The sequence below is a fragment of the Oncorhynchus tshawytscha genome, unplaced genomic scaffold, assembly GCF_018296145.1.
Source record: "Oncorhynchus tshawytscha isolate Ot180627B unplaced genomic scaffold, Otsh_v2.0 Un_contig_4953_pilon_pilon, whole genome shotgun sequence".
In the NCBI taxonomy this organism is placed as follows: Eukaryota; Metazoa; Chordata; class Actinopteri; order Salmoniformes; family Salmonidae; genus Oncorhynchus; species Oncorhynchus tshawytscha.
Genome location: NW_024609610.1, coordinates 94,624 through 114,170, shown reverse-complemented (window position 1 = coordinate 114,170; position 19,547 = coordinate 94,624). Strand labels below are relative to the sequence as shown.

Below are 19,547 nucleotides of genomic sequence, written 5' to 3'. Positions count from 1 at the left end.
TCAACACTACTCTCTGTACCAAGTAGGATATCCCTCTCTGTACCAGGTAGGATATCCCCACTATACTGTCAACACTACTCTCTGTACCAGGTAGGATATCTCTCTGTACAAGGTAGGATATCCCCACTATACTGTCAACACTACTCTCTGTACCAGGTAGGTTTACCCTCTATACTGTCAACACTACTCTCTGTACCAGGTAGGATATCCCCACTATACTGTCAACACTACTCTCTGTACCAAGTAGGATATCCCTCTCTGTACCAGGTAGGAAATCCCCTCTATACTGTCAACACTACTCTCTGTACCAGGTAGGATATCTCTCTCTGTACCAGGTAGGATATCCCCACTATACTGTTAACTCTCTCTCTCTCTCTCTCTCTCTCTCTCTCTCTCTGTCTCTACTCAGGTCTCCTCTCCCACTCTCTCTCAACACTCTATCTCTCTACCAGGTCTCTATCTCCATCTCTACTCCATCTCTCACTATCTCTCTACCATCTCTCTATCCCATCTATACTCTCAACACTACTCTGTACCATCTCTATCTCTCTCTATACTCTCTCTCACTACTCTGTACCAGGTAGGTTTACTCTCTCTATACTCTCAACACTACTCTGTACCAGGTCTTTACCCTCTATACTGTCAACACTACTCTCTGTACCAGGTAGGTTTACTCTCTCTATACTGTCTCTCACTCTCTCTGTACTCAGGTCTCTCTCTCTCTCTCTGTCAACACTACTCTCTGTACCAGGTCTCTCTCCCCACTCTACTCTCTCTCATCTACTCTCTCTCTCTCTCTCTCTCTCTCTCTACTCTCTCTCTCTATCTCTGTCTCTCAGGTCTCTCTATCTCTCTCAGGTCTCTCTCTACTGTCTCTCTCTCTCTACTCTCTGTCTCTCAGGTCTCTCTCTCTCTCTCTCTCTCTCTCAACTCTCTGTCTCTCTCTGTCTCTCTCTCTGTCCAGGTCTCTTATCCTCTCTATCTCTCTCATCTCACTACTCTCTGTCTCCAGGTAGGATATCCCACTATCTCTGTCAACACTACTCTGTACTCAGGTCTGTCTTACTCCATCTCTCTGTCAACACTACTCTCTGTACCAGGTAGGATATCTCTCTCTACTGTCAACACTCTCTGTACCTCTCTGATATCCCTCTCTCTACCATAGGAAATCCTGTCTCTCTCTACTGTCAACACTACTCTCTGTCTCCCATCTCTCTATCTCTCTCTGTACTCTAGGTCTATCCCCACTATACTCTAACTCTCTCTCTCTCTCTCTCTCTCTCTCTCTCTCTCTGTCTCTCTCTGTCTCTCTGTCTCTCTCTCTCTCTCTCTCTCTCTCTCTGTCTCTGTCTCTCTCTCTCTCTCTCTCTCTCTCTCTCTCTCTCTCTCTCTCTCTCTCTCTCTCTCTCTCTCTCTCCCTCCCTCCATACTTTATTTAATCTGTCCCATGTTGAGTCATGTAGGGGATGTTTTTAGTTCTGGACTTAATGTGTGTCTGGGAAACCAGCCCTGAGATGAAATGATTGGTGTTCTGCCTTAACTGTAAATCTGTCTGATCTCAGAGACACGAGGAAACCTACTGTGGCGTTGTCTGCAGTGGGTGAGTAGGACTTCTCTAGGTCATCTGTCTTATATTCACTCACTCACTCACTCACTCACTCACTCACTCACTCACTCACTCACTCACTCACTCACTCACTCACTTACACCATCTCTCTCTCTCTCACACCATCTCTCTCTCTCTCTCCGTAGCGGGAGCGTCCCAGGTCAAGTGGAACAAGCGTAATCAGTACCTTCTAGCCTCCAGTCATGATGGAGATGTTCGCATCTGGGACAAGAGGGTCAGTACTACATTATAACCACATTATAACCTGTGTAGGGTCAGTACTACATTATAACCTGTGTAGGGTCAGTACTACATTATAACCTGTGTAGGGTCAGTACTACATTATAACCTGTGTAGGATCAGTACTGCATTATAACCTGTCAGTACTACATTATAACCTGTGTAGGGTCAGTACTGCATTATAACCTGTCAGTACTACATTATAACCTGTGTAGGGTCAGTACTACATTATAACCTGTGTAGGGTCAGTACTACATTATAACCTGTGTAGGGTCAGTACTACATTATAACCTGTGTAGGGTCAGTACTACATTATAACCTGTGTAGGATCAGTACTGCATTATAACCTGTCAGTACTACATTATAACCTGTGTAGGGTCAGTACTACATTATAACCTGTGTAGGGTCAGTACTACATTATAACCTGTCAGTACTACATTATAACCTGTGTAGGGTCAGTACTACATTATAACCTGTGTAGGGTCAGTACTACATTATAACCTGTCAGTACTACATTATAACCTGTGTAGGGTCAGTACTACATTATAACCTGTGTAGGGTCAGTACTACATTATAACCTGTGTAGGGTCAGTACTACATTATAACCTGTGTAGGATCAGTACTGCATTATAACCTGTCAGTACTACATTATAACCTGTGTAGGGTCAGTACTACATTATAACCTGTGTAGGGTCAGTACTACATTATAACCTGTGTAGGGTCAGTACTACATTATAACCTGTGTAGGGTCAGTACTACATTATAACCTGTGTAGGATCAGTACTGCATTATAACCTGTCAGTACTACATTATAACCTGTGTAGGGTCAGTACTACATTATAACCTGTGTAGGGTCAGTACTACATTATAACCTGTGTAGGGTCAGTACTACATTATAACCTGTGTAGGGTCAGTACTGCATTATAACCTGTGTAGGGTCAGTACTGCATTATAACCTGTGTAGGGTCAGTACTGCATTATAACCTGTGTAGGGTCAGTACTACATTATAACCTGTGTAGGGTCAGTACTACATTATAACCTGTGTAGGGTCAGTACTACATTATAACCTGTGTAGGGTCAGTACTACATTATAACCTGTGTAGGGTCAGTACTACATTATAACCTGTGTAGGGTCAGTACTACATTATAACCTGTGTAGGGTCAGTACTACATTATAACCTGTCAGTACTACATTATAAGCTGTGTAGGGTCAGTACTGCATTATAACCTGTGTAGGGTCAGTACTACATTATAACCTGTGTAGGGTCAGTACTGCATTATAACCTGTGTAGGGTCAGTACTGCATTATAACCTGTGTAGGGTCAGTACTGCATTATAACCTGTGTAGGGTCAGTACTGCATTATAACCTGTGTAGGGTCAGTACTGCATTATAACCTGTGTAGGGTCAGTACTGCATTATAACCTGTGTATGGTCAGTACTGCATTATAACCTGTGTAGGGTCAGTACTACATTATAAGCTGTGTAGGGTCAGTACTGCATTATAACCTGTGTAGGGTCAGTACTGCATTATAACCTGTGTAGGGTCAGTACTGCATTATAACCTGTGTAGGGTCAGTACTGCATTATAACCTGTGTAGGGTCAGTACTGCATTATAACCTGTGTAGGGTCAGTACTACATTATAACCTGTGTAGGGTCAGTACTACATTATAACCTGTGTAGGATCAGTACTGCATTATAACCTGTGTAGGGTCAGTACTACATTATAACCTGTCTTTACTACATTATAACCTGTGTAGGGTCAGGACTACATTATAACCTGTGTAGGGTCAGTACTACATTATAACCTGTGTAGGGTCAGTACTACATTATAACCTGTCAGTACTACATTATAACGGGTGTAGGGTCAGTACTACATTATAACCTGTCTTTACTACATTATAACCTGTGTAGGGTCAGGACTACATTATAACCTGTGTAGGGTCAGTACTACATTATAACCTGTGTAGGGTCAGTACTACATTATAACCTGTCAGTACTACATTACAACCTGTGTAGGGTCAGTACTACATTATAACGGGTGTAGGGTCAGTACTACATTATAACCTGTCAGTACTACATTATAACCTGTGTAGGGTCAGTACTACATTATAACCTGTGTAGGGTCAGTACTGCATTATAACCTGTGTAGGGTCGGTACTACATTATAACCTGTCAGTACTACATTATAACCTGTCAGTACTACATTATAACCTGTGTTGGGTCAGGACTACATTATAACCTGTGGAGGGTCAGTACTACATTATAACCTGTCAGTACTACATTATAACCTGTGTAGGGTCAGTACTACATTATAACATGTGTAGGGTCAGTACTATATTATAACCTGTGTAGGGTCTGTACCACATTATAACCTGTGTAGGGTCAGTACTACATTATAACCTGTGTAGGGTCAGTACTACATTATAACCTGTGTAGGGTCAGTACTACATTATAACCTGTGTAGGGTCAGTACTACATTATAACCTGTGTAGGGTCAGTACTACATTATAACCTGTGTAGGGTCAGTACTGCATTATAACCTGTGTAGGGTCAGTACTGCATTATAACCTGTGTAGGGTCAATACTGCATTATAACCTGTGTAGGGTCAGTACTACATTATAACCTGTGTAGGGTCAGTACTACATTATAACCTGTGTAGGGTCAGTACTACATTATAACCTGTGTAGGGTCAGTACTACATTATAACCTGTGTAGGGTCAGTACTACATTATAACCTGTGTAGGGTCAGTACTACATTATAACCTGTGTAGGGTCAGTACTACATTATAACCTGTGTAGGGTCAGTACTACATTATAACCTGTGTAGGGTCAGTACTACATTATAACCTGTGTAGGGTCAGTACTACATTATAACCTGTCAGTACTACATTATAACCTGTGTAGGGTCAGTACTACATTATAACCTGTGTAGGGTCAGTACTGCATTATAACCTGTGTAGGGTCGGTACTACATTATAACCTGTCAGTACTACATTATAACCTGTCAGTACTACATTATAACCTGTGTTGGGTCAGGACTACATTATAACCTGTGGAGGGTCAGTACTACATTATAACCTGTGTAGGGTCAGTACTACATTATAACCTGTGTAGGGTCAGTACTACATTATAACATGTGTAGGGTCAGTACTATATTATAACCTGTGTAGGGTCTGTACCACATTATAACCTGTGTAGGGTCAGTACCACATTATAACCTGTGGAGGGTCAGTACTACATTATAACCTGTGTAGGGTCAGTACTACATTATAACCTGTCAGTACTACATTATAACCTGTGTAGGGTCAGTACTACATTATAACATGTGTAGGGTCAGTACTATATTATAACCTGTGTAGGGTCTGTACCACATTATAACCTGTGTAGGGTCAGTACTACATTATAACCTGTGTAGGGTCAGTACTACATTATAACCTGTGTAGGGTCAGTACTACATTATAACCTGTGTAGGGTCAGTACTACATTATGACCTGTGTAGGGTCAGTACTATATTATGACCTGTGTAGGGTCAGTACTACATTATGACCTGTGTAGGGTCAGTACTACATTATGACCTGTGTAGGGTCAGTACTATATTATGACCTGTGTAGGGTCAGTACTATATTATGACCTGTGTAGGGTCAGTACTACATTATGACCTGTGTAGGGTCAGTACTACATTATAACCTGTGTAGGGTCAGTACTACATTATAACCTGTGTAGGGTCAGTACTACCTTATAACCTGTGTAGGGTCAGTACTGCATTATAACCTGTGTAGGGTCAGTACTACATTATAACCTGTGTAGGGTCTGTACTACATTATAACCTGTCAGTACTGCATTATAACCTGTGTAGGGTCAGTACTACATTATAACCTGTGTAGGGTCAGTACTACATTATAACCTTTGTAGGGTCTGTACTACATTATAACCTGTGTAGGGTCAGTACCACATTATAACCTGTGTAGGGTCAATACTACATTATAACCTGTCAGTACTGCATTATAACCTGTGTAGGGTCAGTACTACATTATAACCTGTGTAGGGTCAGTACTACATTATAACCTGTGTAGGGTCAGTACCACATTATAACCTGTGTAGGGTCAGTACTACATTATGACCTGTGTAGGGTCAGTACTACATTATAACCTGTGCAGGGTCAGTACTACATTATAACCTGTCAGTACTACATTATAACCTGTGTAGGGTCAGTACTACATTATAACATGTGTAGGGTCAGTACTATATTATAACCTGTGTAGGGTCTGTACCACATTATAACCTGTGTAGGGTCAGTACTACATTATAACCTGTGTAGGGTCAGTACTACATTATAACCTGTGTAGGGTCAGTACTACATTATAACCTGTGTAGGGTCAGTACTACATTATAACCTGTGTAGGGTCAGTACTGCATTATAACCTGTGTAGGGTCAGTACTGCATTATAACCTGTGTAGGGTCAGTGCTACATTATAACCTGTGTAGGGTCAGTACTACATTATAACCTGTGTAGGGTCAGTACTACATTATGACCTGTGTAGGGTCAGTACTATATTATGACCTGTGTAGGGTCAGTACTACATTATGACCTGTGTAGGGTCAGTACTACATTATGACCTGTGTAGGGTCAGTACTACATTATAACCTGTGTAGGGTCAGTACTACATTATAACCTGTGTAGGGTCAGTACTACATTATAACCTGTGTAGGGTCAGTACTACCTTATAACCTGTGTATGGTCAGTACTGCATTATAACCTGTCAGTACTGCATTATAACCTGTGTAGGGTCAGTACTACATTATAACCTGTGTAGGGTCTGTACTACATTATAACCTGTCAGTACTGCATTATAACCTTTGTAGGGTCAGTACTACATCATAACCTTTGTAGGGTCTGTACTACATTATAACCTGTGTAGGGTCAGTACTACATTATAACCTGTGTAGGGTCTGTACTACATTATAACCTGTCAGTACTGCATTATAACCTGTGTAGGGTCAGTACTACATTATAACCTGTGTAGGGTCAGTACTACATTATAACCTGTGTAGGGTCAGTACTACATTATAACCTGTCAGTACTGCATTATAACCTGTGTAGGGTCAGTACTACATTATAACCTGTGTAGGTACCCTGTGTCCTGTATCATGTTCAGTGAGTGTCCCATAACATGTTCAGTGAGTGTCCTGTATCATGTTCAGTGAGTGTCCCATAACATGTTCAGTGAGTGTCCCATAACATGTTCAGTGAGTGTCCCATAACATGTTCAGTGAGTGTCCCATAACATGTTCAGTGAGTGTCCCATAACATGTTCAGTGAGTGTCCTGTATCATGTTCAGTGAGTGTCCTGTATCATGTTCAGTGAGTGTCCTGTATCATGTTCAGTGAGTGTCCCTGTATCATGTTCAGTGAGTGTCCTGTATCATGTTCAGTGAGTGTCCTGTATCATGTTCAGTGAGTGTCCTGTATCATGTTCAGTGAGTGTCCTGTATCATGTTCAGTGAGTGTCCCGTAACATGTTCAGTGAGTGTCCCATAACATGTTCAGTGAGTGTCCCTGTATCATGTTCAGTGAGTGTCCTGTATCATGTTCAGTGAGTGTCCTGTATCATGTTCAGTGAGTGTCCCATAACATGTTCAGTGAGTGTCCCGTAACATGTTCAGTGAGTGTCCCGTAACATGTTCAGTGAGTGTCCCATAACATGTTCAGTGAGTGTCCTGTATCATGTTCAGTGAGTGTCCCGTATCATGTTCAGTGAGTGTCCCATAACATGTTCAGTGAGTGTCCCATAACATGTTCAGTGAGTGTCCCGTAACATGTTCAGTGAGTGTCCCATAACATGTTCAGTGAGTGTCCTGTATCATGTTCAGTGAGTGTCCCGTATCATGTTCAGTGAGTGTCCCGTATCATGTTCAGTGAGTGTCCAGTGAGTGTCCCATAACATGTTCAGTGAGTGTCCCATAACATGTTCAGTGAGTGTCCCTGTATCATGTTCAGTGAGTGTCCTGTATCATGTTCAGTGAGTGTCCTGTATCATGTTCAGTGAGTGTCCTGTATCATGTTCAGTGAGTGTCCCTGTAACATGTTCAGTGAGTGTCCCTGACAACATGTTCAGTGAGTGTCCCTGTATCATGTTCAGTGAGTGTCCCTGTGTCTTGATTTGTGCCTGATGGTCTTGTGTATCTATTTCCCAGAAACCCAACACAGCTGTGGAGTACGTTGCAGCTCACCTGTCTAAGATCCACGGTCTGGACTGGCACCCTGACAACGAATACATCCTGGCCACGTCCAGTCAGGACAACTCCGTCAGGGTGAATTACCTATCTTTCCCCAGAACGTCCAGTCAGGACAACTCCGTCAGGGTGAATTACCTATCTTTCCCCAGAACGTCCAGTCAGGACAACTCCGTCAGGGTGAATTACCTATCTTTCCCCAGAACGTCCAGTCAGGACAACTCCGTCAGGGTGAAATTACCTATCTCTCCCCAGAACGTCCAGTCAGGACAACTCCGTCAGGGTGAATTACCTATCTTTCCCCAGAACGTCCAGTCCGGACAACTCCGTCAGGGTGAATTACCTATCTTTCCCCAGAACGTCCAGTCAGGACAACTCCGTCAGGGTGAATTACCTATCTTTCCCCAGAACGTCCAGTCAGGACAACTCCGTCAGGGTGAATTACCTATCTTTCCCCAGAACGTCCAGTCAGGACAACTCCGTCAGGGTAAATTACCTATCTTTCCCCAGAACGTCCAGTCCGGACAACTCCGTCAGGGTAAATTACCTATCTTTCCCCAGAACGTCCAGTCAGGCAGGACAACTCCGTCAGGGTGAATTACCTATCTTTCCCCAGAACGTCCAGTCAGGACAACTCCGTCAGGGTAAATTACCTATCTCTCCCCAGAACGTCCAGTCAGGACAACTCCGTCAGGGTGAATTACCTATCTTTCCCCAGAACGTCATGGCTACCGTACAATTTCAATTATACGCAGTCTCAAAAAGCCGCCTGTTCCCGTGTAATAAATGGTTTATCATGTCACATTTCCATGTATTGCTTACGAGGTTTGATTTGTTACGTTCAATAATTCACTTAATGACTCAAATTGTCAAACGTCCGTTTTTAGCTCAAATAATCAACTGCGAGCCATTTGCTGCTAACAGCTGAGAACTGCAAGCTAATTGGCAAGTACAAAATCAGTCGATGTTCAGATCCCCAGAAATCCCCGGTCGCCCCCTAGTGGCGGAAGCAAGAACCGCCGAAAATGCACAGTCAGAGGTGAATAATTATTCTGTTAGGGAAAAATATATATTTTTAAATTGAGGCATGCTAAGACAAAAGAAACATGACACAAGCTAGTTTTAGATCCCACCTTGTCTAGTGTATTCAGGTATAATAGATCCACCTTGTCTAGTGTATTCAGGTATAATTGATCCCACCTTGTCTAGTGTATTCAGGTATAATTGATCCCACCTTGTCTAGTGTATTCAGGTATAATAGATCCCACCTTGTCTAGTGTATTCAGGTATAATAGATCCCACCTCGTATTCAGGTATAATAGATCCCACCTTGTCTAGTGTATTCAGGTATAATAGATCCCACCTTGTCTAGTGTATTCAGGTATAATAGATCCCACCTTGTCTAGTGTATTCAGGTATAATAGATCCCACCTTGTCTAGTGTATTCAGGTATAATAGATCCCACCTTGTCTAGTGTATTCAGGTATAATAGATCCCACCTTGTCTAGTGTATTCAGGTATAACAGATACCACCTTGTCTATTCAGGTATAATAGTGTATTCAGGTATAACAGATACCACCTTGTCTAGTATATTCAGGTATAATAGATCCCACCTTGTATTCAGGTATAATAGATCCCACCTTGTCTAGTGTATTCAGGTATAATAGATCCCACCTTGTCTAGTGTATTCAGGTATAACAGATACCACCTTGTCTAGTGTATTCAGGTATAACAGATACCACCTTGTCTAGTGTATTCAGGTATAATAGATCCCACCTTGTCTAGTGTATTCAGGTATAATTGATCCCACCTCGTATTCAGGTATAACAGATACCACCTTGTCTAGTGTATTCAGGTATAATAAATCCCACCTGGTCTAGTGTATTCAGGTATAATAGATCCCACCTTGTCTAGTGTATTCAGGTATAATAGATACCACCTTGTCTAGTGTATTCAGGTTTGTCGACATTTGGAAAGCTTAACGCCAAATTAACCTGGTTTCCATCAGGCCATTCAGTTTTTGTACTTTTACTGGTATAAAATGGTTGGATGGAAACCTGGTTACATTGTGTAAATGATAACACATTAGTACAGGAAATGAAGAAAATGATTAAAATGCTTTGAAATAAACAATGAACTATGCAAATGAGCTAAAGCTGTGCGCATTAAGGAAATAGAGGCCTAGCTCAAATATAAGCCTGTCTCTAAAAAGCGCCTGTTGTGTTTCGTGATTTAAGCAAATCAACGCCTGGGCTTTTAATTTAAGTTTTACGGTATGAAGGATATTCACGTAGCTTTTTGCTATGATTCTCCCGTTGTACTTACTGTGCCGTCCTCCAATCTCTCCGTGCAGTTCTGGGACTACAGACAGCCCAGGAAGTACCTGAACATCCTGTCCTGTCAGGTTCCTGTGTGGAAGGCCAGATATACTGTGAGTTGACCCTTCCCTTCACCAGATCTCCTTATGTGAAGACTGGATATCTGTCTGAGTGTCAGGGATATATCTCTGTCTGTAACCGTGTGTGTGTGTGTGTGTGTGTGTGTGTGTGTGTGTGTGTGTGTGTGTGTGTGTGTGTGTGTGTGTGTGTGTGTGTGTGTGTGTGTGTGTGTGTGTGTGTGTCAGGGATATATCTCTGTCTGTAACCGTGTGTGTGTGTGTGGGATATATCTCTGTCTGTAACCGTGTGTGTGTGTGTGTGTCAGGGATATATCTCTGTCTGTAACCGTGTGTGTGTGTGTGTGTGTCAGGGATATATCTCTGTCTGTAACCGTGTGTGTGTGTGTGTGTCAGGGATATATCTCTGTGTGTAACCGTGTGTGTGTGTGTGTGTGTGTGTGTGTGTGTGTGTGTGTCAGGGATATATCTCTGTCTGTAACCGTGTGTGTGTGTGTGTGTGTGTGTGTGTGTCTGAGTGTCAGGGATATATCTCTGTCTGTAACCGTGTGTGTGTGTGTGTGTGTGTGTGTGTGTGTGTGTGTGTGTGTGTGTGTGTGAGTGTCAGGGATATATCTCTGTCTGTAACCGTGTGTGTGTGTGTGTGTCAGGGATATATCTCTGTGTGTAACCGTGTGTGTGTGTGTGTGTGTGTCAGGGATATATCTCTGTCTGTAACCGTGTGTGTGTGTGTGTGTGTGTGTGTGTGTCTGAGTGTCAGGGATATATCTCTGTCTTTAACCGTGTGTGTGTGTGTGTGTGTGTGTGTGTGTGTGTGTGTCTGAGTGTCAGGGATATATCTCTGTCTGTAACCGTGTGTGTGTGTGTGTGTGTGTGTGTCAGGGATATATCTCTGTCTGTAACCGTGTGTGTGTGTGTGTGTGTGTGTGTGTGTGTGTGTGTGTGTGTGTGTGTGTGTGTGTCAGGATATATCTCTGTCTGTAACCGTGTGTGTGTGTGTGTGTGTGTCAGGGATATATCTCTGTCTGTAACCGTGTGTGTGTGTGTGTGTGTGTGTGTGTGTGTGTCTGAGTGTCAGGGATATATCTCTGTCTGTAACCGTGTGTGTGTGTGTGTGTGTGTGTGTGTGTGTGTGTGTGTGTGTGTGTGTGTGTGTGTGTGTGTGTGTGTGTGTGTGTGTGTGTGTGTGTGTGTGTGTGTGTGTGTGTGTGTAGCCTTTCTCCAATGGCCTGGTGACAGTGATGGTTCCCCAGCTGAGACGTGAGAACAGCTTGTTGCTATGGAGCGCTCTGGACCTCAACAGCCCCGTCCACGCCTTCGTGGGACACGATGACGTGGTGCTAGAGTTCCAGTGGCGTCCGCAGAAAGAAGGTAAAGGAGGCCTCTACCAGCCTGGGTGGCTGGGTAATATACCTCTACCAGCCTGGGTGGCTGGGTAATATACCTCTACCAGCCTGGGTAATATACCTCTACCAGCCTGGGTGGCTGGGTAATATACCTCTACCAGCCTGGGTGGCTGGGTAATATACCTCTACCAGCCTGGGTGGCTGGGTAATATACCTCTACCAGCCTGGGTGGCTGGGTAATATACCTCTACCAGCCTGGGTAATATACCTCTACCAGCCTCGGTGGCTGGGTAATATACCTCTACCAGCCTGGGTAATATACCTCTACCAGCCTGGGTAATATACCTCTACCAGCCTCGGTGGCTGGGTAATATACCTCTACCAGCCTGGGTAATATACCTCTACCAGCCTCGGTGGCTGGGTAATATACCTCTACCAGCCTGGGTGGCTGGGTAATATACCTCTACCAGCCTGGGTGGCTGGGTAATATACCTCTACCAGCCTGGGTAATATACCTCTACCAGCCTGGGTAATATACCTCTACCAGCCTGGGTAATATACCTCTACCAGCCTGGGTAATATACCAGCTCTGGGTAATATACCTCTACCAGCCTGGGTAATATACCTCTACCAGCCTGGGTAATATACCTCTACCAGCCTGGGTAATATAACCTCTACCAGCCTGGGTGGCTGGGTAATATACCTCTACCAGCCTGGGTGGCTGGGTAATATACCTCTACCAGCCTGGGTAATATAACTCTACCAGCCAGGGTAATATACCTCTACCAGCCTGGGTAATATACCTCTACCAGCCTGGGTAATATAACTCTACCAGCCTGGGTGGCTGGGTAATATACCTCTACCAGCCTGGGTGGCTGGGTAATATACCTCTACCAGCCTGGGTAATATAACTCTACCAGCCTGGGTAATATAACTCTACCAGCCAGGGTAATATACCTCTACCAGCCTGGGTAATATACCTCTACCAGCCTGGGTGCCTGGGTAATATACCTACCTCTACCAGCCTGGGTGCCTGGGTAATATACCTCTACCAGCCTGGGTGCCTGGGTAATTTACCTCTACCAGCCAGGGTGGCTGGGTAATATACCTCTACCAGCCTGGGTGGCTGGGTAATATACCTCTACCAGCCTGGGTGGCTGGGTAATATACCTCTACCAGCCTGGGTGGCTAGGTAATATACCTCTACCAGCCTGGGTGGCTGGGTATTATAACTCTACCAGCCTGGGTGGCTAGGTAATATACCTCTACCAGCCTGGGTAATATACCTCTACCAGCCTGGGTAATATAACTCTACCAGCCTGGGTAATATACCTCTACCAGCCTGGGTAATATACCTCTACCAGCCTGGGTAATATAACTCTACCAGCCTGGGTGGCTGGGTAATATACCTCTACCAGCCTGGGTGGCTGGGTAATATACCTCTACCAGCCTGGGTAATATAACTCTACCAGCCAGGGTAATATACCTCTACCAGCCTGGGTGGCTGGGTATTATAACTCTACCAGCCTGGGTGGCTAGGTAATATACCTCTACCAGCCTGGGTAATATACCTCTACCAGCCTGGGTAATATACCTCTACCAGCCTGGGTAATATAACTCTACCAGCCTGGGTAATATACCTCTACCAGCCTGGGTAATATACCTCTACCAGCCTGGGTAATATAACTCTACCAGCCTGGGTGGCTGGGTAATATACCTCTACCAGCCTGGGTGGCTGGGTAATATACCTCTACCAGCCTGGGTAATATAACTCTACCAGCCAGGGTAATATACCTCTACCAGCCTGGGTAATATACCTCTACCAGCCTGGGTAATATAACTCTACCAGCCTGGGTGGCTGGGTAATATACCTCTACCAGCCTGGGTGCCTGGGTAATATACCTCTACCAGCCTGGGTGGCTGGGTAATATACCTCTACCAGCCTGGGTGGCTGGGTAATATACCTCTACCAGCCTGGGTGGCTGGGTAATATACCTCTACCAGCCTGGGTGGCTGGGTAATATACCTCTACCAGCCTGGGTAATATACCTCTACCAGCCTGGGTGGCTGGGTAATATACCTCTACCAGCCTGGGTGGCTGGGTAATATACCTCTACCAGCCTGGGTGGCTGGGTAATATACCTCTACCAGCCTGGGTGGCTGGGTAATATACCTCTACCAGCCTGGGTGGCTGGGTAATATACCTCTACCAGCCTGGGTGGCTGGGTAATATACCTCTACCAGCCTGGGTGGCTAGGTAATATACCTCTACCAGCCTGGGTGGCTGGGTATTATAACTCTACCAGCCTGGGTGGCTAGGTAATATACCTCTACCAGCCTGGGTAATATAACTCTACCAGCCTGGGTAATATACCTCTACCAGCCTGGGTAATATACCTCTACCAGCCTGGGTAATATAACTCTACCAGCCTGGGTGGCTGGGTAATATACCTCTACCAGCCTGGGTGGCTGGGTAATATACCTCTACCAGCCTGGGTAATATAACTCTACCAGCCTGGGTAATATAACTCTACCAGCCAGGGTAATATACCTCTACCAGCCTGGGTAATATACCTCTACCAGCCTGGGTAATATAACTCTACCAGCCTGGGTGGCTGGGTAATATACCTCTACCAGCCTGGGTGGCTGGGTAATATACCTCTACCAGCCTGGGTGGCTGGGTAATATACCTCTACCAGCCTGGGTAATATAACTCTACCAGCCAGGGTAATATACCTCTACCAGCCTGGGTGCCTGGGTAATATACCTACCTCTACCAGCCTGGGTGCCTGGGTAATATACCTCTACCAGCCTGGGTGCCTGGGTAATTTACCTCTACCAGCCAGGGTGGCTGGGTAATATACCTCTACCAGCCTGGGTGGCTGGGTAATATACCTCTACCAGCCTGGGTGGCTGGGTAATATACCTCTACCAGCCTGGGTGGCTGGGTAATATACCTCTACCAGCCTGGGTGGCTAGGTAATATACCTCTACCAGCCTGGGTGGCTGGGTATTATAACTCTACCAGCCTGGGTGGCTAGGTAATATACCTCTACCAGCCTGGGTAATATACCTCTACCAGCCTGGGTAATATACCTCTACCAGCCTGGGTAATATAACTCTACCAGCCTGGGTAATATACCTCTACCAGCCTGGGTAATATACCTCTACCAGCCTGGGTAATATAACTCTACCAGCCTGGGTGGCTGGGTAATATACCTCTACCAGCCTGGGTGGCTGGGTAATATACCTCTACCAGCCTGGGTAATATAACTCTACCAGCCTGGGTGGCTGGGTAATATACCTCTACCAGCCTGGGTAATATAACTCTACCAGCCTGGGTGGCTGGGTAATATACCTCTACCAGCCTGGGTAATATAACTCTACCAGCCAGGGTAATATACCTCTACCAGCCTGGGTAATATACCTCTACCAGCCTGGGTGCCTGGGTAATATACCTACCTCTACCAGCCTGGGTGCCTGGGTAATATACCTCTACCAGCCTGGGTGCCTGGGTAATTTACCTCTACCAGCCAGGGTAATATACCTCTACCAGCCTGGGTGGCTGGGTAATATACCTCTACCAGCCTGGGTAATATACCTCTACCAGCCTGGGTAATATACCTCTACAAGCCTGGGTGGCTGGGTAATATACCTCTACCAGCCTGGGTGGTTGGGCAATATACCTCTACCAGCCTGGGTAATATACCTCTACTGGGTAATATACCTCTACCAGCCTGGGTAATATACCTCTACTGGGTAATATACCTCTACCAGCCTGGGTGGCTGGGTAATATACCTCTACCAGCCTGGGTGGCTGGGTAATATACCTCTACCAGCCTGGATGGCTGGGTAATATACCTCTACCAGCCTGGGTAATATACCTCTACCAGCCTGGGTGGCTGGGTATTATACCTCTACCAGCCTGGGTGGCTGGGTAATATACCTCTACCATCCTGGGTGGCTGGGTAATATAACTCTACCAGCCTGGGTGTCTGGGTAATATACCTCTACCAGCCTGGGTGGCTGGGTAATATACCTCTACCAGCCTGGATGGCTGGGTAGAGTTCAGTCCTCTGATTCTCCTGTCTCGTTGTCTCATTCTCCATAGAGTTCAGTCCTCTGATTCTCCTGTCTCGTTGTCACATTCTCCATAGAGTTCAGTCCTCTGATTCTCCTGTCTCGTTGTCTCATTCTCCATAGAGTTCAGTCCTCTGATTCTCCTGTCTCGTTGTCTCATTCTCCATAGAGTTCAGTCCTCTGATTCTCCTGTCTCGTTGTCTCATTCTCCATAGAGTTCAGTCCTCTGATTCTCCTGTCTTCTCATTCTCCATAGAGACAGTCCTCTGATTCTCCTGTCTCGTTGTCTCATTCTCCATAGAGTTCAGTCCTCTGATTCTCCTGTCTCGTTGTCTCATTCTCCATAGAGTTCAGTCCTCTGATTCTCCTGTCTTCTCATTCTCCATAGAGTTCAGTCCTCTGATTCTCCTGTCTTTTCATTCTCCATAGAGACAGTCCTCTGATTCTCCTGTCTTTTCATTCTCCATAGAGACAGTCCTCTGATTCTCCTGTCTCGTTGTCTCATTCTCCATAGAGTTCAGTCCTCTGATTCTCCTGTCTTCTCATTCTCCATAGAGACAGTCCTCTGATTCTCCTGTCTCGTTGTCTCCTAGCTTCTAAGGAGTACCAGATGGTGACTTTGTCCAGAGACCAGACTCTGAGAATATGGAGGCTGGATCCACAGCTACAGAAGGTGTGGAATCTGTCAAATACAATATTGTATTCAAATCTCTATGGGTCCCTGGTCAGAAGTGTTGCGGTATTTAGGAACTGGGTGTCATTTGGGACTCACTTCATGTTAACTCCATATTAAATGTATGTTCTCCCTGTGTTTCTCTGTGTAGCTGTGTGCCAACGACCTGGTAGAGGATCCGATAGAGGGGATCAGCCTAACTACCGAGTCAGAGAAGAGCCTTCCCTCTCAGGACCCTGAACCCACCATACACAGCTGTGGCCTGCCAGCCGAACACCTGCAGGGTGAGGGGCGGCATGGCCGTAATCAACCCCCAGACACGCCTGGCTAACTTGATGGGTCATGTAATCATCTGGCGAAGTGGTCTTTGGTTTAGACATGCTAGCTAGCTAAACGATGAACCTAATGGTGCTTTCAAGACAACTGGGGAACCTGGAAAAATGTGAGGTTAAATTATGACGGCGGTGCCCTTCAGGTTGGAAAGTCGGGGCTCGAGAAAGAGGCCAGAGTTCCCGAGTTGGATGACCGTTCAAAATGATTTTTCTGACTATAGTAGAACAGAGGAATGTTTAGACCTGACTACAGTAGAACAGAGGAATGTTTAGACCTGACTACAGTAGAACAGAGGAATGTTTAGACCTGACTACAGTAGAACAGAGGAATGTTTAGACCTGACTACAGTAGAACAGAGGAATGTATAGACCTGACTACAGAGGAATGTATAGACCTGACTACAGAGGAATGTATAGACCTGACTACAGAGGAATGTATAGACCTGACTACAGTAGAACAGAGGAATGTTTAGACCTGACTACAGAGGAATGTATAGACCTGACTACAGAGGAATGTATAGACCTGACTACAGTAGAACAGAGGAATGTATAGACCTGACTACAGTAGAACAGAGGAATGTTTAGACCTGACTACAGAGGAATGTATAGACCTGACTACAGAGGAATGTATAGACCTGACTACAGAGGAATGTATAGACCTGACTACAGTAGAACAGAGGAATGTATAGACCTGACTACAGTAGAACAGAGGAATGTATAGACCTGACTACAGTAGAACAGAGGAATGTATAGACCTGACTACAGTAGAACAGAGGAATGTATAGACCTGACTACAGTAGAACAGAGGAATGTATAGACCTGACTACAGAGGAATGTATAGACCTGACTACAGAGGAATGTATAGACCTGACTACAGTAGAACAGAGGAATGTATAGACCTGACTACAGTAGAACAGAGGAATGTATAGACCTGACTACAGAGGAATGTATAGACCTGACTACAGTAGAACAGAGGAATGTATAGACCTGACTACAGAGGAATGTATAGACCTGACTACAGAGGAATGTATAGACCTGACTACAGAGGAATGTATAGATCTGACTACAGAGGAATGTATAGACCTGACTACAGTAGAACAGAGGAATGTATAGACCTGACTACAGAGGAATGTATAGACCTGACTACAGTAGAACAGAGGAATGTATAGACCTGACTACAGTAGAACAGAGGAATGTATAGACCTGACTACAGTAGAACAGAGGAATGTATAGACCTGACTACAGTAGAACAGAGGAATGTATAGACCTGACTACAGTAGAACAGAGGAATGTATAGACCTGACTACAGAGGAATGTTTAGACCTGACTACAGTAGAACAGAGGAATGTATAGACCTGACTACAGTAGAACAGAGGAATGTATAGATCTGACTACAGTAGAACAGAGGAATGTATAGACCTGACTACAGAGGAATGTTTAGACCTGACTACAGTAGAACAGAGGAATGTATAGACCTGACTACAGTAGAACAGAGGAATGTATAGACCTGACTACAGTAGAACAGAGGAATGTTTAGACCTGACTACAGTAGAACAGAGGAATGTATAGACCTGACTACAGTAGAACAGAGGAATGTATAGACCTGACTACAGTAGAACAGAGGAATGTATAGACCTGACTACAGTAGAACAGAGGAATGTATAGACCTGACTACAGAGGAATGTATAGACCTGACTACAGTAGAACAGAGGAATGTATAGACCTGACTACAGTAGAACAGAGGAATGTTTAGACCTGACTACAGAGGAATGTTTAGACCTGACTACAGTAGAACAGAGGAGTGAGTGTTGTCTCTCTCTCTCTCTCTCTCTCTCACACCATCTCTCTCACTCTCTCACTCACTCACAGACCAGGCTGGTGCTCTGACCTCCGGTGGTAGACATGACTCTTCTGCTCTGCCCCAGACACTGCAACAGGAGTTCTCTCTGGTCAACCTGCAGATCAGGAACGTCAACGTGGAGGTGAGCTTGTAACTCCTAATGACCTCTCCTATGATAGTCTTATGACTGCTTGTAACTCCTAATGACCTCTCCTATGATAGTCTTATGACTGCTTATAACTTCTAATGACGTGTCCTATGATAGTCTTATGACTGCTTGTAACTCCTGATGACGTCTCCTATGATAGTCTTATGACTGCTTATAACTCCTAATGACTTTTCCTTTGATAGTCTTATGACTGCTTGTAACTCCTGATGATGCTATGTCACTCCCCGTATGACAATTTATAACTCATAATGACACATGCTATGTCAATTATTTAAAACGGGTTATGACTCCTAATGACATCTGCTGTGTCAGTCTAACGACATCTTATGACATTATTATGTAGGCTTTATGACAGTGTAACTAAACGGACCCCTGCACACTGTTAGAATGGCTTTATTATGGTCTGTTCAACAGAACTACATCTCCCTTTATTATGGTGGTCTGTTCAACAGAACTACATCTCCCTTCATTATGGTCTGGTCAATAGAACTACATCTCCCTTTATTATGGTCTGTTCAACAGAACTACATCTCCCTTTATTATGGTCTGTTCAACAGAACTACATCTCCCTTTATTATGGTCTGTTCAACAGAACTACATCTCCCTTCATTATGGTCTGTTCAA

At 44.6% G+C, this 19,547-nt stretch overlaps 1 protein-coding gene across 1 annotated transcript in view; it reads left to right on the top strand.

The window, feature by feature from the left end:
* LOC112239238 (GATOR complex protein WDR59-like) overlaps positions 1-19,547 on the top strand; it is a 55,190-nt gene that overhangs the window by 7,932 nt on the left and 27,711 nt on the right. The window contains 8 exon segments of the mRNA XM_042316262.1: positions 1,563-1,600; positions 1,753-1,841; positions 8,049-8,165; positions 10,442-10,519; positions 11,698-11,854; positions 16,503-16,582; positions 16,734-16,866; positions 18,784-18,896. Coding sequence (XP_042172196.1) covers positions 1,563-1,600; positions 1,753-1,841; positions 8,049-8,165; positions 10,442-10,519; positions 11,698-11,854; positions 16,503-16,582; positions 16,734-16,866; positions 18,784-18,896 — 805 coding nt within the window.